A 24,747-nucleotide genomic window follows, 5' to 3' on the forward strand; every position below is an offset into this window, starting at 1 on the left:
CTACAGTACAAAAATAATGTACTTTCAGTACAAAAATAATGTACTTTTTATTTTTGGCTGTGTGGACCATAGTCCATGCAATAATTTGCCATCTAAGTGGGAGCCGTATTGAGTATTGACTCTTTTTGCTTCAGTATGTTGAGAATGTAGTTAAGAACAAATACTAATTTGCACAAAAATTTACTAATAAGCATAGAAGCTGGACATCTTTCCAGTATGTGGTACTCTATAGTCTATATATTGACAATAAGATCATATTTGAGTGCGAGTAACATGAATTACTCATTCCCACCAAAAAAAAAACATGAATTACTCATAGACACAGATATATTATGATTCAACCATCTTCAACTTAGCTATCAATCCACATTCATCATCCATATCAGTTTTCCACCTAGGTTTGCTTCGCAGTAGTGGCTGCACGCGGTGGTTCATGCTTCCTTCAACATTATCTTCATCCTCCTCAGAGTCTTCCACGATAAAGGCAGCAGATTCTGCAGTAGATGTCACGAGACACTCGTCCTTGTCTTCTGTGTCAGAGCCGGAAACCTCAATTATTTCAGGCAAATGCTTCGGCCTGGCTTGCTCTTCTTCTTGCATATATGACTGAATACGATTTGCTTCATGCTCAGTGGAGTCGGCCTCTAGGCTGCGGTGGAGACAAGTAATCGTCTTTTGGCGGAAAGAGCACTCTGATGTATCATGGATATCATCACAGGTGTCAATCTCGCCCTGAGAATCTACAACAATGCAGTCCACGGATTCCTCATCTGAACTTGATGATGACTCGACATTAACTTCTTCTCCAGGGCAAACCTGTGATGGCATTGACAGACCACCGGTTTTCATTCCAAAGGACGGCTTGATGTCCTCATTTACAGGGCATAATACAAAATGCTCAATCTGCTGTCTTCTTCCCCTTTTTAGAACTGGTGAGAAGTCCATAAACTCTTCCCCCGTCTCCTCATCTTCCTGTTTCACAACAAGGAGAGACTGATAATAGCACAAAGTTTTAACCTTTTCTTTTGAAAAGGGAACATATTTGAAATTACTAGCAAGTGTCCAAATCAGCTCAAACTTCAACATACTTGAAGGGATTTAAAAGAAGGTAAGGGTAAAGATAAGTAAATAGATCAATTACCTCTATTGGTGACATAGTTATACTACCACGACTTGTCAACTTCTGTCCAGAATGCATGTAATTGTTAATGGGGCCAGGCTTTGGAGTATCACCTTGCGGTGACACAACTCCAGGAACCAAATCTGTTACTCCTGCAAATTTCAAGCTTTTAACATGGGTTCGTGGTGGAGACAAAATTTGAACATCAGCATCAGCAGGAGAGTGATAGTCATTGATTTGGCTTGTTTCCCTAGAACTGCACAATTCATTGACGAATTCCACACCTGCATGTTCCTTATTTATACTATTCGAGGAATGCTTGTAATCAGAATCAGTTGAACAATCATCCTGAGTATGTTTGAGAATTTCATATATCAACTTTCTGATATGATCACGCTTATAAGAGACATCTTTAGGCTGGAACCAGTCCTTGCTTAGCTGAAAAGATAAATGCTTCTGTGACTCTTATGATACAATTGCCAAGAAAACTGAAGATGCAGGTAAAAGCATTAAGAGTTCATAAATAGAAGGAATAGTGGGAATGAGAAAACATTATGCATATAATTCTTGGTCTCTTTAGATTAAGTGGTTTGATAGTCAAGCCTCAGGTACAAGCATAAGACACCCACTGATATAAAATGCTGCTATAAAATCTATCCCTGTGCTTCATATAAATGAGCAGCCATGTAATCAATATTAAAGGACTACTCCAGATGCATAAGCGCATGGACAATGAAATCTCGTACAGAAAAGGTTCAAGTCTAAAGGTTCCAAATGGTAACTCACAAATTTGGATGATTCTGTTATACCGGCAGGGCTGAAGTTGACTGGAGCCTGCTCCAGAAAAAGTTCAACATAGTGGAGTAAAAAAAGGCCACAATCAAACAAATTCTCCTGCTGTGGTAGCTGAAACCAGATCAAAAGAAAGTCAGCAGCTGCAATTAAAAAAAAAAAAATGCTAAACACAAAGGAAAGAGTGCATATTTCAATTTTGTAGCACATTCAGAGAGTTGGTTCACTTTATGCTGTGTAATCATATCTTTTTATTGGTTAACACCAAACAGAGGTAGATTACTCATTAAATATAAGTGTACAATATCACATTGACAACAATTACTCTTCAATATTTCAAAAACAATGTGATATTCTACACACAGAAAAGAACTACATTTAGATTCAGAATTACATCTCTCAAAACGTGACACATAAGGATGTGGTCTGCATGTAATAATTTCATAAGTTAAAGGGAAAAACTTGTTAAAACAAAGTCATTGTCTTCTTGAATGAAGGTGTAATTCATCTTAAAGGGTACCTTAACATCCTCAAGCGGAACCTTTTTCCATAAAAAAAAAAATGTTTTCATTTGTGAATCATGAAGAAAACTGGAGAAGTCTTTATACCTTGAGATGGACAAACTGCAGATTTCTGAACTTCCTATGCATGTCTTCAGCCAGCTCACCATGCCTCTCTTTCCACTCTTCCCACAAGTAACTGATCACATGAGGGATGTCAGTATTCTCTATCTTCAATTTCCCCGATATACTGGATTCCGTTAGTTTCTTTGCTTAACTTTTCTTTTTCCCCGAAAATTTCTAAACTTGCAGCTAATATCCTTATTCCCCCATTACTTTTTATATACAAAATAATTACAAACATTCCTCAACATAAACAAACTAAATAAATAAATTTCAAATTGATGTATATGCCAAGTCTTGAGGTTTTTCCCTAATCCTTAGCAGTTGCTTCAAGAGCATTGTTGGGAAGTTCCTCATAACCATGTGAATGCTAATGAAATCAAAGACACCCACCTTTGAAAGAGATCCTTGAGACCCTTGTGGCTTCCTCTAAGAGAATCCATGTGCAAGATGCATGGGACCCTGGATGACTTCTCCATTTCATTATCTGCTTAAGAGTTTCCATCATTGGAGACATTAATACTGAGTAAAATTGATAAAACTGCAGAAAATAAGTTACCAACCACACCTCTATAGCCAGCCACTTCCCCAGGGTGACAGATGACAATCAAACTCCAGTGATAACTGCAAAAGAGAAGACATTTCATTATAGAGAGTTAAGACCCTGAATGCTAAAATAATTAATAGGATGTAGTAACCACTCTCTGACCTAAAGTTTATTGGAACAAAAATGTAATCTTTTTTAAAAATATCAACTTTGATTGTCCATCTGCGAACGCGCTGAAAAGCTGCCCTCCCTTCACAAGCTTGAGATGGATCTTTATCTAGGTCAGTCAGCTTCCGAAAGAAAAAACAATTGAAGAAATGAAACCTGTGCTTCTCCTCTGAACGGATATTATTTTTAAGATATCTGCCAATTGTTTTTTGTTTATTGAATTATAAATATTTGGCAATGACGAAGAAAATCAAGAAAATAGCAGGAACTGAGAATTATAAAAGTCCTATAGCTAGCAATATTGTTGATGATTAGTCCATGCAAGCACACACTCACGTTATGTAAAAATCAACAATAGTATCATTGATGAATGTCTCTGGCTGAAGTCGATCAACATCTCTCTTACTGATGGAAATAGCATCAGGATCCCCTTTAGGATAAATAACTTCATTAAAGGATTCTTCAAAACTGCATGTAAATACATCCAAGCAACATGTGAAATTACTAACAAATGATAAAACAATGTAGAGAACATTGCTTGATGTTCTATACTCTTTTTCACGTAGCTTGATTTCAAGAACATTGGAGGAGCAGATAGAAAGGGTTCTAGTGATTATTAGAGTTCAGAGTAAATTAAGGCAATAAGGATTTCCAATTCTCACAGAGTTCAGGACAACTTTCAAGCACCATGTTTCTCTTATTAGGGGTTTGAATTTGTAATTTGTAAGATACTGTTTTTCAACTACATCCACCCTACTCGGGCTGCTTCTGTCATGTTTTATACTACATTCAAAAACACCCAACAATTTTTAAAAAAACTTTGCCCAGAACTACAAGAAAGCATCATGACAGTTTGCTTGTTGGCCCTAAGAAATAGACCAAACTCACAAATTCTCAGTCTTCTGGTATGTTGCATATTACCAGTGACAAATAATCAACCTTAACAGCTGTTAAGAGTCCCACATTTTGATATAAATAAGAGAGAATATATATGTTTATAAAGGTATGGGTTAGACTAGCTAATTGGTTGGATTCAATGTTTTAGTGTGGTTTGGTCCATGTGCATTATAGATTTATAGCCCAGTGAGTGACCCTAACCCAATCTTAGTTTATAACATGGTGAGCATGTTCACCCAATTATGGGTATTGGTGGCGTCCAAGCTTTCATAAGCCCACTTGTTCGATCCACTTTGGTGGCGTTAAAGCTTTCGTTTCAGGGAGGTTCCGGTCTAATTTCAAGTCGTCAACCGGTTAGATTCAAAATGGCCCAGTTGTCCACTTGAAGGGGAGTGTTAAGATCCCACATTGATAAAAATAAGAGAGAATATATGGGTTTATAAGGTCATGGGTTAGACTAGCTAATTGGTTGGATTCAATCTTTAGTGTGGTTTGGCCAATGTGCATTATAGCCCAGTTGAGTGACCATAGCCCAATTTTAGTTTATAATTTCAGCTATAACATCAAATCATAGTTGAATTCAATTTAATTCTCAAATCACCAAGCAGATATACTTTTCCCTTGTAAGCATGACAAGAGAGGTACACAAACTAGGTAATTGGCCTTTTACTTACATGGGAAAAGAAGTGCTTGAAGGAGAAAACCTTTCCTGCCCAAAAAATAGTTCACTCCCCACGGTATCTACCCTGAAAAAAACAGAGATACTTCCATTGTTCATAGAAGTTCTATATAGTGAAAGAAAAGCAATATGCTATAAAATGATAAAGATGCTCAAAGCAGGACACATGTTGATTGACAAACACTTAAAGTAAAGCTAGATGCATAGTGGTTAAGTTGGGAAAAAAAAAAGAGTAATATTTTTCATACTGATATCAGTTGTTTTGGAGCACTGCCTGTTAATTAAGAAAAATGCTAGAACTTTTAAAAGATGAAATATTAAGAAAAAAGGAAAATAAACTCACCCAACAATAAAATATTTTGTAAAGCATTTAAAAGTAACTCACTCAGCAGTTCTCCATCTGTCCTTATATCTGAAGTCTAGTGATTGAATTGCTTCTTGTCTGTCAGACCAATCAGGATCACAAACAGCAAAGCTCAAGATCCTAACAGCTAGAAACACCAAGGTTTCAGATCAACAAGTATGAAACTTATCGGAATAACATTCTCGTTTTCTTTTTCTTTTTAAATAGCATTATGTAATTAATTTTTGGCAATAAAATAATTTCTTCTCAAGCTGTTGGCCTTACTAGTAAGCATCATTATGATAACCTAGTTGATCCATACACTTCCCATCCAATTAACTGCAGGAATGACTTAACTGAAAATTATTGTTCACATTTCTAAATGGAGACTTGATATCAAGATATTGAAGGGTACACAAGCTACCAAAATAAAAACAGCATGGTAGCACCTCAAATAGAAAACATTTGCTTCACTGCCAGAAAATGTCAGCAAGTTAAAGAAATGGTAGAAAAGAAGCATTTTCTCCACTTTTTCTCAACTAAAACCAAGACCTACCAATTTATAGTTTAAGTAACTAAAAAATTTTCAACCCCCCACCCAAGAATATGTGACATAACAGAAAGTTTACTGCCAAAGTGATGGTGATATCACCAATTTAGACATTTAGGGTACGTTTGGAAACCTAGAAACTGTTTTCTGGAAACTGATTAATATTTTAATTTTCTAGGGTTTGGTTGAATGTCAGAGAACTATCTTTTTCTGTTTGGCTAAAAGTTAAGAAATTGCATTTCTTCTGTTTGGTTCATTTTTCTAAAAATGAACATATTATTTGTTATAATAATAATAATAATAATATGTGGTGATGGTGGTGGTGTGGTGATGGTGGAGATGGTGGTGGTTGTGGTGTTGGTGTTGGTGGTAGTGGTGATGGTGGTGGTGGTACTTTGGTGGTTGTGATCGTGATAACAATAATAATTCGGAAACTAACTTAAAAGAGAAGAGAGGGAAGAAAGATGTAAAATAAAGAATCCGGAAAATGTCTTCCGACTAAAAAAACTAGGAAGACATTTTCCGCCAAATTAGGCATCTTTCCGTGGACCATATATTTTCCTTTGACTTCATTTTCTTTGAGTACCCAAACTTTGGAAAATCCAGAAAATGACTTCCGGAAGTCATTTTCTGGGTTTCCAAACGGACCCTTAGTTAAAAATGATTCAAATAAAGCAACGAAAAATCTTTTTGCCAAGCAGGCAAAAAATCATCTTTTTTGAATCCTCACATGTTTGAGCATGACCAAGGAAAGGGATTGTTTTGACATTACTGACCTCTACTTCTCGGCGTCCTTGATATCAGGCGAACTATGACATTAGCTGTTTTTACCTAGCATTGTGAATGAAACTTGAACTGATTAAAAATCAAACACCTATTCCCTACTGGAAACAACAATGGGAACATGTGAACGAAGGGAAGGCCACTGAAACTCACGCTATCAATCCACACAGACCGAATGTCAACAATAGCAGAAACCTTCCACTTAAATGTCAAAGGCATTGTCTCAGAAATAGGAAAAGCCTCAAGCGTTATGCATTTGGGAGAAAATGACAAACAGGAATGTGTGGAAAAAAAATGCCTGTATATGATATGATCAGGGATAACAATCACCAAAGTTTCCTGTAAATCACAGCAAAATGTTCATGAAAGAGGACCTTGCCTAACAAGAGAAAGATGTAACAAATAAATAAAATATAGAAGGCCCAAACCTGCATAGAAAATAGTAATCCACCTAGTATCTATAGTATTTGTATGTTACCAAGAAGTTAAGATGTACAGTATAAAGCTTACAGTATCATGTACGTTGGAGCTGTACTTCAATGCATGTTCATCTGGTAAACCTGCAGCAGCACAAACTATGGATTTAAAAGGGGTTACTTGAATAAGCAAGTAAACCTTACATGAATGATTGTATGACGAAAACCAACCCTGAAGCTGAGCAATGGATGGAGATTTTGGCGATCTCAGTTCAATCACAGGGTCATCATCTGAATCTACAACAACTGGCTCATTCTACAAAGTATTTAAACAAGAGCAATTATAAGTGCACATAGACACACAACAATAATATGTAAATCAATGCAGATGACAGGAATGAAAAATCCACTTGCATCAGCTGGGATTAGAGGAGGACGTGAGCACACATGCTTGTCATCAGTCACAATGCCTGAAATTCTTGCTGAACTGGGAGAGGAAAACTCTGAACCATGATTGTGCTCTGAAGGCTTGCAGCCAGAAGAACCAGATGAAGCAACGGTATGGGACTTGATGATCCCCACATCCATAGGCCCATCACTAGAACCAGTATCAACAAGTCCATCCACAAACTCATATACTATATTTTTGACTCCTCTTGCAACTAAGAAAAAAATAATTAAACTAAAAAGCAGCACTAATGAACTTACATTATCTACGAAACAAAATTATCCAAAACAGCAAGCTAAACTTCAAACAATAAAAACTCCATATTCAGACTAAAGCATATAGCTGCCATGATCGAGACCCACCAATACATCTAAAACTTAGAAAGGTGATCCATATAATGCAATCAGGAATATAAATCTGCATACCGTGAACCTCATCAACTTCATCGCAACCAATAAACATAATATTGACGAAATTTCTGGGAATTAATCAAATTCAGGAAGGCCACATGTCATAGCAAGGGAATTTTTTACCAAAACAAAATGTAAAAATAAATGAAACGTACAGGACTTCAGGAAAGTGTATTTGTTGATAGGGGAATGTTTTTGTGGGCTTTTCCTTTTCTTAAATTTGCAGAGTGTGATCATCGAATCCTTTTCGACTCGTTCGTCTTCTGCCGTGAATTCGAAGGCAGCAAACTTTGATTTCCTGGGACTAGGGCTACTCCGACCCTTCGTCTTGGTCATTGCCGTGCGTTGTGCCGATCGGTTCCAAATTTCCGGCGACTGACTAGAACAGAGGGTTTTCAACTTTTTAAAATTATAGTTCCATATATGATATGCAATTCGAACCAGTTTACCCGCCCGCTCACGTCACCTGCGTTTTACGGTGACTTGCTGCTCATTTTCATCATCACATAATCACATTTAAAATGAAAAAGGAAAAAATTGTGTTACTAGAAACCTCCGTGCATCTAACTAGGAAAGTATTGATGGTTTTTTGCTTAGCTAGGTGAGTTTGGAAATCCGAAAAATGACATATAAAAAAATGAGTTATATTTTATATAAATTTTTTACTTCTAGTGTTTGATTGCATTCCATGAAATTATATTTGTGTGTTTGGTTCCTTTTTGAAAAAATGACCAGAAAAAAAAAAGTTAAATACACAAAATTTTATTGAATCAATTCCGAAAACAAAATTGGTTACCAGTGACGCCGATCGCTTTCTACCGTAGATAGAACGCGACCAGTTGGTCACCTTCATCAGAGAAGGCAACCATTGGCCACCTTCTATAGCGGAAGGACGACCTCCGGTGAAAGGCAACCCCATCTCAAATAATAAGTCGTTTCTGGAAAATGACTAACAAATGAGAAGTAATTTTTTTTTAATTGATTTTGTTTTCTTTTAACCGGAAATGAATTTTCATTTTTTCCATTGCCAACCACTGAAAACCCGAATAATTATTTTCATACATTATTTTTCGGATTTTCAAACACACCCTTAGCTACTTTTTTTAAACGTGAAGAGAAAGAGTGTTTAGTTGCAAAATTGGCACATTTGATACAAATTATTGAATATTTTGGATTTAGGTATATATGTAACTTAGTTAAAACTAATTGTAGTGTTTAATCAGTCTTTTACTTGTCCCTTGTAAATTAGGAGGCATGAACAAAAAACGTGGAATGTAATTTTGGTTCTGATTCATAGTTAAGAATTTAGAGTGACTCTCACGTCACGTGGGTTCATCTCATGAATTTTTATTCATAAGACATATCGAATAAAGAAAAAAATGCAATATTAATTAATCGGAACAAATTTTTGGTTCAGTTAATTTGGTAATACAAAATTCGGTTCCGTTAATGGTTAAACCTTTAAAAAACTTCGGTTCAAATAGTTCGGTTAAAACATATTAGTTAAAAATCGATTACACACATTTTGTTTATATACTTTGAAATAATAAAAAAACAACAATAAAATTGAAATTATTTATTTTGAACCTATGCTTTTACCTAGTGTTTCATTTTATTATTCATATACAGTTCAATAAAACAAGTAGGAGCAAACACTTTAATTCATGAAAAAGTTTGTAGTTCATATCATAACGTGTGCTATGAGTGAATTTTCTATTGTGATCAAAGCTGACAAATAGCCACAAATAAGTAAACTATCTTATATATATATATATATATATATATATATATATATATATATATATATATATATATATATAATATATAACTTACACTAGACTAATCTTAGCATCTAGTTTACCGCTCTAAAAGTGTAGGAATCTGATTCTATAAAATCACAAAGAAAATGAAAAATACAACAAATAATAATAGAAATAATCCACGAAGGACAAATAATAATAGAAATAATCCACGAATGATTAAAATACAACCAGGAAATAGAACCACACTACAAATAATAATAGGAATAATCCACGAAGGATTAAAATACAACCTAGAAAACCACACTACAACAAATAATAATAGAAATAATCTCAGTTTGGCATTTGATTTGCACCACTCCTGCGCGCAAGAGAGAGCATCTATGCAATACAAGTTAATTAGTCATAAAAGTACCTGTGTATATATAGTGGGGCAAATGTTCATTCCCAACCAATGTGGGACAAAAGCTACATAAGTTTCTTTTCCCACCAAAATTTCATCTCAAATGGTATACTTTGATAATCAATTTCTCATTCACCCATTATCTATTTTGAGCGTATAATATATCGATATCGTATAACCACGGAAAACCCAAATCCACGTTGACCCGACACAAATCGGAAGTGGACCCTACATATATTTATACCACAAAATGGCCACTTAAAATATCATTTTTAATACAATTTTTCAATAAAAAGTCACTAGATGATGTAAATTTAAGTCATATGAATAGCATTTCAGTTAGTTTCCCACCCTACTATACGCATAAGGAACTCAACACATACCTTAATCCAACATGAAAAGTCCAACTTCAATGTTATTTTACCACGCTGAACCCAAGACTTACTTGTAATTTGTTTTTTGTTGTTGTTTTTTTTTTCTCATTGTATAATATTCCATTGCAATGCAATTTACAGATTAAAACGATATTAGCTATCTTATTATTACGTTACCATCTCAATATCAATTATACAATTCCTTAATTGTAATCATTATCCAGTTCGTCCTTCGTGTTAGACTTTGGACGTAAAAGCACATTATTTGTTATTAAACTATTTATAGATGTTTATTCATTTTTCTTATTTAAATAACGATCAAATAATTATCAAATCATTCCAAAATAGTAATTAAGCATTCAAATCAAAGAAAGTTTCGATTAATAATTAATTGTCGTAAAACAAAAGAGTAACATGGAACAAGTTATCATTTGACAATACACTACAAATCGTTTGACACATACTTGATTTTTTTTACTAAAAAATAAAAAGCACAACAATATAAAAGATATAGAAAAGAGAAAAGAAAAAAAAAAAGAGAACTTGTTATTCTTTTTTCTTTTTTTTTCTACAATAAGAATATTTAGTATTTACGGGTCTAATGCACACTTGCAAGTTACTCTTATCAATTTATTTTCATTTAATGAAAGACAAAAAAAAAATTGTTTTTGCAAAAAAAAAAATATGAGCACTATTTTTAGAATATATTAATTAAGGATACTCTTATACGTTTTAACTAATTTAAATGTGCATTTAAGTTAAGAATATGAGCACTATTTTTAGAATATATTAATTATCTATTTTAGCTTTATCTTTTCAAAATGGGGCCGTTATAGGGTTAGATAAAGTTTATTAGTGGGTGAAAAAGTAAAAACGGTTTTTCACAATTTAACTTGCTCGCTCGCTGGCTCACAGCTCACTCTTTCATCCACTCTATCGACTCGCATAAACAAATCCATGCTTACCAGTGTGAGCTGAATGAAATTACCCTAGTAACCCTACTGCGCCGAAACACCAATGCCCGCGTGCCCGTCTTTTTGCCAAAACCCGGTGCCCTCTTTCGTCATCTCAGAAATATACACTGCTCTCCTCTTCGTCTTACCATTTCATTTCATTTCGCATTTGGAATCAAATCAAAGGAGAAAGCAGAGTTACTTTTCCGATTAAATCAAAGAGGAAAACGGGAAATTCCGGCGGAAAATGGAGCACCCGTTCTTCATGAACCCTAATTCCAATCGGGCCGAGGCAATCCGATGGCTGTCAATCGCGGAGAAGCTATTGAACAATCGTGATCTAGTAGGGTGCAAATCGTTTGCGACCCGGGCCCGAGATTCGGACCCTAGCCTCGTACAGGCGGAGCAAATCCTCGCCATCGCCGACACTCTCATCGCCGGCGAGAAGCGGATCAACAACCAGCACATCGACTGGTACGGTATCCTCCAAGTGGCTCCCAACCAGAGCCATGATTCCGAGTTCATCGCGAATCAGTACCGCCGCCTCGCTCTCCTGCTCAATCCCCAGAAGAACACGCTCTCCTTCGCCGATCAAGCCTTCCGCCTCGTCGTGGATGCATGGTCGTTGCTCTCAAACCCTTTCAGGAAGAGCTTGTATGATAAAGAGCTCGGGTTCTTTTTAAACCTCAACCCGGACCCGGTTCATTCCGCCCCGAATACGGTATCTTCTGTGCAGCAGCCCAGTGGGTTTAATGTCTTCCCCAATTCCAGCAGAGAGCAACAGCAAATCTTCTTTGGTAGTCGAGAACAGCAGCCAATTAGCTCGGGGCAATCAGTGACGTTTCTTTCTCGAGACCCGGTTCAACCTGTGACCTCCATGCAGCAGCCAAGCTCGAGCAGAGAGCAGCAACCGCAACCGCAACCGCAGCCGGTAATGTTTCTAAATCGAGACCAACAGCCGCCGGTTACTCCTGTCCCGGCCGCGAACAGAGACCCACAGCCGCCGGTGACCTATATGCCGAGCTCGAGCAGGGAACCAGTGCAAATTTCCTTTGGGGCAAGCCAACGTCATTCCGAACAGCCACCGGTAGTAGCTTCATTGCAAAGCCCCGCCACTGAGCATCAAAGGAACAAGCAGCCACAGCAGCAAACTGAGGGCTCTGTAGGAAACAACAATCACAATCTCTCTGGCAGTTCTATTGGTAATGCAAATAAAGAAACTGGAGTAGAAGAAGAGCCTAAGAGTGACATTCCTAGTTTCTGGACTGCATGCCCATATTGTTATCATATGTTTGAGTACCCTGATGCTTATGTCGACTGTACGTTGCGGTGTCGCAATTGCAAGATGGCATTTCAGGCTATAGCAATCTCATCACCTCCTCCAATTATTGATGGGAAAGAAGCCTACTTTTGTTGTTGGGGCTTTCTTCCCTTGGGGTTTTCTGTGCCAAATTGGGAGAGAAACAGGGATCGAGCAACAAGCTGGAGTCCATTTTCACCTATGTTTACTTGTCCTCGAGGTGGAGCGGGGAATGAAGCTAGTGGGGTAAGTGCAAATTATGCTGCTATGGGGCAGAAGAGTGGAAACACTTCTGGTGGTTTTAATAGTGTAGGGGCATCAAAGGGTGGGGCTAGTCATAAGAGTGTGACTCCAAGGATTTATGTTGATGATGATGATGATGATGTGCTTGTAGGACTATCAGACTCAGGTGAGGAATCAGATGAGGATTGGCGTGGAGAGAAGAGGAAGAAATCAAAAAGCTTGAAGGGAAAAGGGATGAAGACATTGACTCCTAATAGAAGCACTCCGAAACAGCAGGCTGATAAGGGAAAGAATGCCAAAGGCAACACAGGTGAAAATTTACAGGATGGTTTGCGAATTCAAAGTGGTGGTCGTCTCGCAGCTGAGTCAAGTAAGAAAGGTGTTGTGAGTAATACAAGGAGACAATCTGGGAGGATTGCCAAAGACTATGGGAAGTTGGATCTGAATGTGGAGTTTAGTAATGAGGTTGAAGAACATCCACCTGGGATGGATGGGCTAGGAAACGGAGCAGGAAGGGGAGAGGATGATAACATATTTTTTGAGGGTCTTGATGAATTCCTAAGCAGTCTTCCTATACTCAATGTTGTTGGTGAGGATAAGGTTAAGGCTGCTTAGGCCTTAGTGAACTATTGGCGTTTCTATTGTTGTAGTTGTAACTCTAGCCTTGATTTTACATCTTTATGTTTGTAGTATGGAACCAGGTAGAGTTTCCTCGGCGCTGGACTTGATGTATCTTCCTGTAGCTTTTCTGCTGCAAAGTTTGCAGCAATTGTGTCTTTTTCATTCTATCTTTGTAGTTGCAATAATTAATCTTTTCTTTCGGTCTCCATAGTCATGCTACAATGGTTATTTGGTGGTTTTAGTTTTGGCTACATACTCCATTATTTTTTGTTTCCTAGAAGATTAAATGGATCCTATCACTAAGGGCACTTCTTTGCCTGCTTACCATTCTGTTTTGCAGGAAATTGAGTAGACCCATTTCAGATTATTGAACTTTTTCAGGTAAGCCTCATAATTATTAAGCTCCTGTCTTGGTTTTTGACTTTCATAGACAAATTTTTGCTCCTTGAGTCCTTGTTCTTTTTTCTTTTAAGTTGACAATGTCTCTGCTCTATGCTTCTTTTGGCAAATTTGAAGTTTAAGGTTATCGATTATTGCTAAACTTAGGTTTCTGTTATAGTTTTCTGATTTGGCCATTTGAATATAGCATTATAGTGCCATTCATTTTGGTATGCTTGTTAAAATTTCAGCAAACCAAGAAGAGAAAAGAAACTCTATGTTTTGGGGTGGCATTCAGTTTGTGTTAGTATGGAGTATACACTTAGCAAGTTGGAGATCAGTAATCCAGTTGGTAGTTAACATTATTTCTCATCTGAAACACATCCTGATGACCCATTAGTAGTTAATATTTTTTCTATTAGCTTCCCTATGCATTAATGAATTGCTGTCAATTCTTTGTTCACAAACTTACTAGTAGGTGATTGAGCTAATTTGCATACATAACGTTTTCTGCAACAGTTTTAGTAGGTGATTGACTTTATGACAATAGAAACATACAAGTTTGTCTTCCTATGATATATTTTGCTTTGTTCTGAAGCAATGTGTGTTTTTCTATATGTTAGTAATTTCCAGGAATCAATAAACAATTATTCAATATTGAAGTTGCTTGGTTACCCATGCATAATTGACAGGATGTTGGAAAGACTACTATGACTTTGAGGAATTGATTCTTGAACATGAGAAGAATAACTCTTGTTTGGACAATAATTACTCTGCAAAAAAAAAAACTGTGTTCTCATTCCATGTAATGCAGAATCTGACTGTGTAATATCAAGTTGAATGTAGTAGTAGTATACTTCATCAAGTATGAGATGTATTATTTGTAATTAATAAATAATATGTTTTCCTTACAGCTCAAACAAGAAGGGCAATGACTGGGAAAATATTTGTGTTCCTTGATAAAGAAGCTTGGAAGCTATTCAAGAAATTCAAGCTGGCTTCAAAGCTACCTGGGCTATTTGTCTATTTCAGGTGAGTGTTGTTGAGAAGTTGAACCAACACATTGTTCTTCCTACCAACTAATCTCAATGTTTCTTCCTGCTCTCCACATCCCACTTCTATATAAGCTTGCCCAGATACAACCCCAGACCATAACTCTCTAATCCAAGCTGAAATAGAACAAAACATCTCCACCAAGAATGGCTCATCATCTCAACCCATCCTTTCTCCTGCTTTTCTTGATCACTCTGTCACCGGCGCTCGTACAAACCGAGGCCAGACACCTTCTGGAGATCACATTGCCTGAAATCCCAACATTGCCAAAGCCTGAGCTGCCAGAAATTCCAAAACCAGAGCTACCAACATTCCCAAAGCCTGAAATCCCAGAAATCCCAAAACCAGAGCTTCCAGCATTACCAAAGCCTGAAGTCCCAGAAATCCCAAAACCAGAACTTCCAACATTACCAAAGCTTGAAGTCCCAGAAATCCCAAAACCAGAGCTTCCAACATTACCAAAGCTTGAAGTCCCAGAAATCCCAAAACCAGAGCTTCCAACATTCCCAAAGCCTGAATTCCCAGAAATTCCAAAACCAGAGCTGCCAACATTCCCAAAGCCTGAAGTCCCTGAAATTCCTAAACCAGAGCTGCCAAAGAAGCCATGATTTCTTGAATGCTCACTTGAGCGTGCGCACACACATATTCTCCAGGATTCTCAGATTATTTACACTTTATGATTGATACATTCACTATATATTCCCGTCTTGAACGAATGGATGCACGATGTTCTCTACGTGCAGTGTGTTAGGACTTAGATCATTCATCATCTGTAGTCTGTACTACTCATCTTTGAATTTCGTACTTTTAGTGTGTTTCATTTACATGTTTTATTGCCTTTAAATTCAACATCTATTCAATGACTATTGTTTGCTTGAAGAAACATTAGCAAGGTAAAGAAAAGGAGGCATTCATTTCTGGAAGTGCCAATATACATCAAAAGCGGTCAATAGATTTGGGTAAATAAGAAAAGATTAATTGAAATTGCAAATAAGAATGATAAATGAGTTTCATGCTATCAATGGAGTTGGGGTGTAGGCCCAGAGTAAATTGGGCTTGGACCCACAAACTAAGCGAGTTACATGAGCGGACCCGTGTGTGTGTATATATATATATATATTATTACCTAACTCCGTGCAATCGTTATATCGTGGACCAGGATTCACAGTGTATTGTAGACCCTGATCCAATTTACAGAATTTGACTTCATAAGGTACAGAATTCATGTTCATAATACACAAAATTAACATAATATACATGCACATCATAGAATTGAAATTCATAATGTACAAAATTATATAGATGAGGACACATATATTCATAACATAATACACATGCTTTGCATGTATTTATTTTAAAATATCGTGTTATGAATTTTGTACCTTATGAAGTCACGCCCACGATATAAATTACCAAGCTTGGGGCTAAAACACATACCTATAAATAGAGTTAGTGATGCAGGCTCATTATGAATTGTGCCTTGGTCCATACCTAGAAACTGATCGAGACTGGTTGTTTGAATATGTATAAATTATATAATTGATACAAGTATATAAAAATAATAGTGTAGATATAAAAAAAAGGTTTTGTAAAAAAAAAAAAAAATTAGGTACACAAAAATGATATTGTAAGTACATAAAAACGGTATTAACAATAATTAATCTATATCCTCACAGTAGTAATTTATTAACCTAAAATAGTAAACTTATCTACTTATAGTATTGAATTTATGAACGTACATATTAACTTTGATAAGCCAATTTATATAGCTAAAATAATGAATTTATGTAAATGTATATTTTTATAAGCAAAAAATATGAATATAATTATAATTTTTTTTTGAAACCAAATATAATTATAATTTAAAAGATCTAAATTAGAGAATTTTGATGATATACTCTCTCTGTCTTATTTACTAATTATTGGTCAAATCAACTTGTTCTTCATTGTTTATTTTTCTTTAATAATTTTTAATTAATTTTAAATTTAATTTTTATATTTAATAGTACTTTTAATATAGTTTCTAAATATATAAATTTTATACATTAATATTAAATTTAATATTATGAAAAATTGAATAGAAAATAACTCTAGTCAAGTCTCATTAACTGAACCGAAGAAATAAAATAAAACGACTGAATATGTGAATTCAACTTAATTAATTACACGTCCCGGAGCCCCGTGAGGTCTCCGTTGATGTCTAGTTTCGGGGTTTCCAGCTCCCTTCTACTCAAAAAAACTTAATTAATTACACAACTTGTCGAAGTTTACAACTTGATCCATGTATAATTTGCCCAAAATTAATTATTCATGCCATTTTTCTTTCTCTCTTTAATGAAAATTCCATAACGGCTGCCGGCTGCCTTCTTTCTTGCTTCAACCCATTTGACAGTTTTTTTTTTTAAATAAATAATATATATAATATATATATAAAAAAGCATCTTTGAGTATATAGAATTTTTAATTTAGTCATTGACAATCAACTCATCTAAAATATCCACTATAAAAAGAATTTACTCATTTTAGTAATTCAGATGATAAAATTGAATATTATTATTTTTAAAAAAAAATAAAATTGCACCCACTACTTGGGCAAGCACCCGTTTCGAAATCACCCGAAGAAACCAAGGGCCACGTAACAGAAACATGTACTCCACCCATTTATTCAAGAGGAAGCAATTATAGTGAAGACTTTACTCCACCTACCTATTCAAGAGGAAGCAATTATGGTGAAAACCACACTCGATGTTGCATGCGTTAATATATGTAGGAAACTTTTCATTAGGCAATAACATGCTCTAATTATTCTTGTATGCAACACCCTAAGCAATACAACTCTGATTATTTTTCAAATATTATCTGGTAACATATTTACCATCACTGTGCATTAGATAAAAATCATGCTCATGTATAATAGCAAACAATAAATCACACAAAAGCGATAAATCGCACTAGAAAGATCTTGTGAGATGAGTGACTGGGAGGGTGTTGGCAAAATTTGAACTTGTGTGATGACAAATTATTGTGTGGACCATGATTGCAATATACAATATCTTTTAATATACTAAAAGTACATTATTTGTATACTGAATGTACATTATTTGATAATATATAAAAAATTATATACTTTACGTATACAAATAATGCACTTTTAATATATTAAAAATTTACTTTATTTATTTATTTATTTATAATCCACACAGATATCTGGACCATTGTCCATAGAATAATGATTGTGACCATTAAGTACGGAGTCATGCTCCACCCATTCAACTAGCCCTTTTAGAACAAATATTAAAATTTATATTAAGAAATCATTTTTAATGAATTAATAGTTGATGATGAAATTAAGAATTATAATATGGTGGAATATAATGATATTTTGTATTACGGACTACGGAGTAATATTTTTTTTTGGTTGAAACAACGCAGAACTAAAACTCTAATTAGTCAAATTTATTTCATTATCAAGTTAAATAAATCTATTTGTATTGGTTCCACAAAAAGTCAATAATATCCCCACTTAACATATATGATGCATTTAAATATATTAATTTCCTATAAACATAGGATTTAATTAGATGTCGAGTTAACCATATATGTCAGTCCATGCCGTACAAACTCAATTATTAATCATGCAATGCAAATTGCAAAATTTCTTCCTTGGAATTAATTTCTCATGCCCTCCTCTTGTCATCAACGTAACATCTATAAAAGCCATGCATGCATGCATTATACTTCACCACCACAACTCCATCATTCCAAACATGGCGCACCAAAAAACTGTGCCATTCCCGCCTTTACTGCCGATTCTGCTGATCCTAATGGCGTCTGTCGCCGGCGGCATCGTGGTGGCAGAAGCTCGCCGTAGTCTCTTAAACCTCAACCCTCGGAACCCACCCCCACCCCCGCCGCTGCCATCACTGCCTCCGGTGAGCGTCCCGCCGCTGCCAACACTGCCTCCGGTGACTCTCCCGCCGCTGCCAACACTTCCTCCGGTGACCCTCCCGCCGCTGCCAACACTGCCTCCGGTGACTCTCCCGCCGCTGCCAACACTTCCTCCGGTGACCCTCCCGCCGCTGCCACCGCTGCCAACACTTCCTCCGGTGACCCTCCCGCCGCTGCCAACACTGCCTCCGGTGACTCTCCCGCCGCTGCCAACACTTCCTCCGGTGACCCTCCCGCCGCTGCCACCGCTGCCAACACTTCCTCCGGTGACCCTCCCGCCGCTGCCATCACTGCCTCCGGTGACTCTCCCGCCGCTGCCAACACTGCCTCCGGTGACCATCCCGCCGCTTCCATCACTTCCTCCGGTGACTCTCCCACCGCTGCCATCACTGCCTCCGGTGACTATTCCTCCAGTGAATCTTCCATTAGTGCCTCCAGTGACTCTTCCTCCGGTGAATCTTCCATTGGTGCCTCCGGTGACTCTTCCTCCATTGAATCTTCCAAGAGTTCCTCCACTCACTCTTTCCCCACTGAATCTTCCAAGAGTGCCTCCACTCACTCTTCCATTATTGCCTCCGATACGGCCATAAACGACGGAGGACCACATTTGAGCTAAAGCTCCATGGCTTGCCGGCCGCCCTATCCTATATCCTCTCAAATACTCACTATATATTATGATCTCAGATCCCTTTGCTTTATATAAGTATATCTCTATGGTATACTACGTATGATGCATATATATATATAATATTTGGCTTTTACTTTGTGTGCCCATCTGTAGTCCCTACTGTACGCACGTTTTAATATTGGAATAAACGGCGAGCCACTTATTATATCTACATCTTCATATCTACCATGCATTCTATCATTTTATGCCAGGGTAAACCGTTCACACGGGTCTCAATTCGTGAGATAGACCCTCTCATGAATTAAGACCCGTGACTTCGTGAGACGGTCTCACACGAATTTTTGCTTTGTACTATATGGTTTGGTTCAATTCAAGAAACATTAGTTGAAAACAATATTTTTTTTTAGAGCAAAACAAAACTTCATTGAATTAACAAGTCACTCTACAATTTCTTGAAAAATTGATCTGATGTGTTATTTAATTATTGTCCACCCCTTAAAAGTTAATGTTTGTTGCATCCGGCTCTAAACCGTTCACACTCTGGACTCCTCTTGGCACCAGTCTTTTTTCATCTTTGGATGGTTCAACTTAGAACCTTATCAAACACTCCACCAAAGGGAAGGACAACTCCACTCTAAATAGCTTTTACTCTAAACTCTTCTGAATACTTTTTGAACTTTATCAAGCTTTGAGTAACCTTCTTCCAAATAATTCTTTTTCACTATACACGGCCTATAAATGGGAGGTAGTAACAAATTATCATGGTCGTCATACACGATGCTAGAACGGGGTCAATGACGTGCCCTAATTATGTATGCTTTGCTACACAATGTTGAGGACGGGCCGGGGGACATGTCCGGTGTTCCTTAAGACTCCTAGTTGACTATATAAATCACATTGCTAAGAGGTTGGGGTTATCCTGAAAGGCAAATTATAATATGGATCGTGGTCTGTAATATGGATCACGAATAAGTATTCATTTTTAAATACAATTGAAAAGTAAATTTTTAATGTATTAAAAATATATCATATACCCGTGATTCATTTTATAAGGTAGACCATAGTTCATGATATAATGATTATATTCACCGATCATCAAAACAACAATATGAAGCCCAAAAGATACTAACTTTCATTAATAGTACGTGTAATGTGTTACCTTCTAATCTTTTACTCCGTATTATATTTCATGAATATTATTTCCTACTTTGTAATGGGTTTGGAATGAAATATCATCACTATCAAGAAAGTTGGGGATGAAGGTCTAATATGAATTAGGCCTAGGCCTAGGCCTAGAACCACAAACCTATCAAACTAGGTTGTTTGAATATGTGACATTCTACTTAATTAATTACAGACTTGATTGTCTCTATTTGCTAGAGAGCGACAAATAATTAAATCTTTAAACCGCTTTCTCTCTCTTAATTGATAATGCCATAATGGTCGCGGCCTTCATAACTACGTACCTTTTTTTTTTTTTAGGAATACTTTCTTTTTATTTTTTATACCGTATTGCATCTAATGTATGAGACTAATTTGGATTTAATTTTGATCGCACTACATTCTTTGACGACCTTAATTAGCTTGTAGTTTGTATTCGGCGTTTAATTGCTTATCAATTGTTTTAAACTGTTGAGTTTAATTATGATATAACAAAATACGGGCCAGTATACTCGCATTAATATTTGGTAGAGTACAGGGTAGAATACTCCAGGTGAGACCGAGCTACGTGACAGTGGGTCAGAGGTTTCCGGTCTCTTTAGCTACTGTTCTCGAAGAAATAGCCAAAAGTCCTCTCCCCTGCATTAAATGCATCTCTTATAGTGCCCCCGACAATACCTCCGGTCTAACGGCATGTAGGACGCGTGGCGGACATGCACCGGTCACCCTATCGGTCCAGCGCGCCCGCGAGTACTTATGTGGGCGTGGGGTCTCTGGTTCGAACCTCTGCGAAGGCCTTGACTGTGGCCCGGAGCGCAGGGCTACCCGGCCTGGTCAGATCGGGCAGAAGTTTCGGAAGGTGATCAACCCCTAGTTGAACATGCAGACCGGGAGGACGGGATGTGTAGACCGGGATTTTATCCCTATCAAATTAGATGGTGGATGGATATATTAGACCTTATCTAAGTTTTTAAGCCCAAGAGGCCTAGTTCAGACCCAAGGCAAAACTTGGTGCATAATGAAAAGGAATTATTTGGAAGAAGGCTACTCAACGCGTGAGAAAGTTCAAAAAGAATTAAGAGAAGAAAAGCTATTTAGATGTCTGTACGTCAAGTTGGCCTATATATAGGAGGCAAACTAGGAAAGGGTTGCTTGGTGTTTGATAAGGTAGATGAAAAAAAATAATGTGATGGTGTCAACTGTAAGAAGATCAGAGTCTGAAGTGTGAACTGTTTAGAGTGCGTGGATGTAACAAATATTGACTTCTCTGGACAACAATTAAATCACACATCATCTCAGTTTCCCAAGAGATTATTGAGTGATATTTAATTTGATGTCAAACTTCTACTCATGAGCCAGCTTTTACAATATCATCACCATGTGCTCTTATAAGCATGTTGTTTCTTAAAAAAAAAAAAAATGAAAGCTAAGTCTTGTTCCAGCTAATGTTTCTTGAACCAAACCATATAGTCTTTGCATAAAATGATAGAATGCCGTTTATTCCAATATGAGTAATACTACATGTACTTCCACATTATACTCCATTTTATACTCCATGTTTACATGTCACTCTTTTATTCATTCAAAACATGTAGCCACAGTTTTTATTACTTTAATTCTTTTCATCTTCCTCCAACAAAATCAAGACATGTGGTGGGAGTTTTACTCCCTTGGAGTACATATATCATTTTACTTCCAATATTATAACGTGCGTACGGTACGGACCACAGATGGGCACACAAAGTAAAAGGCGCGCAAATATTATATATATGCATCATACGTAGTATACCATAGAGATATACTTATATAAAGCAAAGGGATCGGAGACCATAATATATAGTGACTATTTGAGACGATATAGACCGCCGGCAAGCCATGGAGCTTTAGCTCAAATGTGGTCCTCCATCGGAGGCACTAATGGCAGCGGTGGAATATTCACCGGAGGAAGAGTCACTGCAATTTACATGATTAATTATTGAGTTTTTACTGCATGGATCGACATCTAATTAAATCCTATGCTTAATGTTGACTTTGTTGTGCGGATTTTACAAGGATAAAGACAAAAATATATGTGTAAGAATAAAAAGGTGGACTAAAATGTGTAAAGTATTAAGCTGATTAAAATGTGTATAAAGGCCGACATGTTATAAGAGGAGAGAGAAGAAGGTGTTCTTAACACCCACCTAATAATTATAAGCCATGCAATTTGCAAGCTAACCCGTGCAACTGACCATGCTTAAGACCGGCATTTTCACTAGTAAAAAATCTTAGGCCCTAACCCATCCTATCGTGGGGCGGTTTAAGACTAGCCCACGGACTTTGGCTTACGAACACCCCTAGTCTTAACTTCTATCATATATATATATATATATATATATATATATATATATATATATATTTATATTATCTAACTCGGTGCAATCGTTATATCGTGGACCAGAATTCATAGTGCACTGTGGATCTTTGTCCAATTTACAAAATTTGACTTTATAAGCTAAGGTATATAATTCATGTTCATAATACACAAAATTATATAGTTGATGACACAAACATTTAACATAATACACATACACATTATGAAATTGAAATTCATAATGTATAGAATTATATAGATAAAGATACATAAATTCATAACATAATACATATGCTCTGTTTGTTCTTATTTTAAATATCGTGTTTATGTGTATGTGTATTATGTTAAGTGTTTATGTGTGTTCTTATTTTAAATATCGTGCCTATATGTATATGTATTATGTTAAATGCTTATGTGTCCTCAAGTATATAATTCTGTACTTTATGAACATGAATTCAATATTTTATAAAGTCAAATTTTGTAAATAGGACCAGGATCCGTGGACGCTAGTCCAAGATATAAATTGCCAACTTGGTGAGCTTGGGGCTAAAACCCATCCCTATAAATATAGTGATGCAGGCTCATTATGAATTGGGCCTTGGTCCATACCCAGAAACTGATCGAGACTGGTTGTTTGAATATGTATAAATTATTATTGGTACAAATATATAAAAATAATAATTGTGGATATACAAATAAAAAAAAAAGGTACAAAAAAATGATACTGTAAGTACATAAAAGCGGTACGTATTAACAATAATTAATTTATATCCTTACAGTAGTAATTTATTCACCTAAAATAGTAAACTTATATACTTATAGTATTGAATTTATGAACTTATGAACGTACATATTAACTTTGATAAGCCAATTTATATAGCTGAAATAATGAGTTTACGTAAATGTATAATTTTTTTATAAGAAAAAATATCAATATAATTATAATTTAAAAGATCTAAATTAGAGAATTGTAATGATATATTCTCTAATGTCTTATTCATTAATTATTGGTCAAATCAACTTATTCTTCATTACTTATTTTTATTTAATTATTTTAAATTTAATTTTTATGTTTAATAGTACTTTTAATATAGTTTCTAAATATATAAATTTCATATATTAATACTAAACTTAGCATTATAAAAAATTGAATTAAAAATAATTTTAATCAAGTCTCGTTAATCGAACTAGACAAGTAAAATGAGATAGAGAGAATATTTTTTATACATTAATTTTATAAATAAAAATAGAAAAATTAATTAGATAAAGTTTTTGGATAATAAAACACGATGGATCAGGTCTATAATATAACTATTGTTGAATATGTGAATTTTTTTTTTCAACTTAATTAATTACACATCCCAGAGCCCCGTGAGGCCTCCATTGATGTCTAGTTTTGAGGTTTCCCCCTCCCTTCTACTAAAAAAAAAAAAAAAGACTTAATTAATTACACAACTTGTCGAAGTTTACAACTTGATCCATGTATAATTTGCCCAAAATTAATTATTCATGCCATTTTTCTTTCTCTCTTTAATGAAAATTCCATAATGGCTGCCGGCTGCCCTAACTTGGTATCTTTCTTGCTTCAACCATTTGACTGTTTTTGTTTTTTTTCGATAATATAAAAAAATGCCCTCTTTGAGTATATTGATTTTTTAATTTAGTCATTGACAATCAACTCATCTAAAATATCCACTATAAAAAGAATTTACTCATTTTAGTACATCAGATGATAAAATTGAGTAAATCTTTTCTTCTTTTTTTTTTTTTTTTTTTTTTTGGTTTTTTTTTTTTTT

At 35.9% G+C, this 24,747-nt stretch overlaps 4 protein-coding genes across 4 annotated transcripts; 3 read left to right on the forward strand and 1 right to left on the reverse strand.

Moving 5' to 3' along the window:
- Positions 1–138: 138 nt before the first annotated feature.
- On the reverse strand, positions 139–8,264 carry LOC116030719 (probable ubiquitin-like-specific protease 2A). The gene is made up of 16 exons (XM_031273033.1): positions 7,932–8,264; positions 7,333–7,580; positions 7,150–7,234; positions 7,013–7,062; positions 6,656–6,841; positions 6,496–6,550; positions 5,212–5,317; positions 4,822–4,893; positions 3,587–3,718; positions 3,245–3,445; positions 3,104–3,159; positions 2,929–3,022; positions 2,521–2,611; positions 1,907–2,026; positions 1,142–1,558; positions 139–972 (listed from the first exon to the last, which is right to left on the reverse strand). The coding sequence occupies exons 1-16, from the start codon at positions 8,110–8,112 to the stop codon at positions 331–333; spliced, it is 2,736 nt and encodes a 911-aa protein (XP_031128893.1). The 5' UTR covers positions 8,113–8,264; the 3' UTR covers positions 139–330.
- A 3,120-nt stretch (positions 8,265–11,384) lies between these two features.
- Positions 11,385–13,638, forward strand: LOC116029382. Its single transcript, XM_031271362.1, has one exon. The coding sequence runs from the start codon at positions 11,514–11,516 to the stop codon at positions 13,422–13,424; it is 1,911 nt and encodes a 636-aa protein (XP_031127222.1). The 5' UTR covers positions 11,385–11,513; the 3' UTR covers positions 13,425–13,638.
- A 155-nt stretch (positions 13,639–13,793) lies between these two features.
- LOC116029383 (protein PELPK1-like) lies at positions 13,794–15,740 on the forward strand. The gene has a single exon (XM_031271363.1). It carries the CDS (start codon positions 15,008–15,010, stop codon positions 15,467–15,469), a length of 462 nt encoding a protein of 153 aa, XP_031127223.1. The 5' UTR covers positions 13,794–15,007; the 3' UTR covers positions 15,470–15,740.
- A 2,864-nt stretch (positions 15,741–18,604) lies between these two features.
- LOC116028888 (formin-2-like) lies at positions 18,605–19,648 on the forward strand. Its single transcript, XM_031270737.1, has one exon. The coding sequence runs from the start codon at positions 18,629–18,631 to the stop codon at positions 19,397–19,399; it is 771 nt and encodes a 256-aa protein (XP_031126597.1). The 5' UTR covers positions 18,605–18,628; the 3' UTR covers positions 19,400–19,648.
- The last annotated feature ends 5,099 nt before the right edge of the window (positions 19,649–24,747 follow it).

The sequence above is a fragment of the Ipomoea triloba genome, chromosome 9, assembly GCF_003576645.1.
Source record: "Ipomoea triloba cultivar NCNSP0323 chromosome 9, ASM357664v1".
Classification (NCBI taxonomy): Eukaryota; Viridiplantae; Streptophyta; class Magnoliopsida; order Solanales; family Convolvulaceae; genus Ipomoea; species Ipomoea triloba.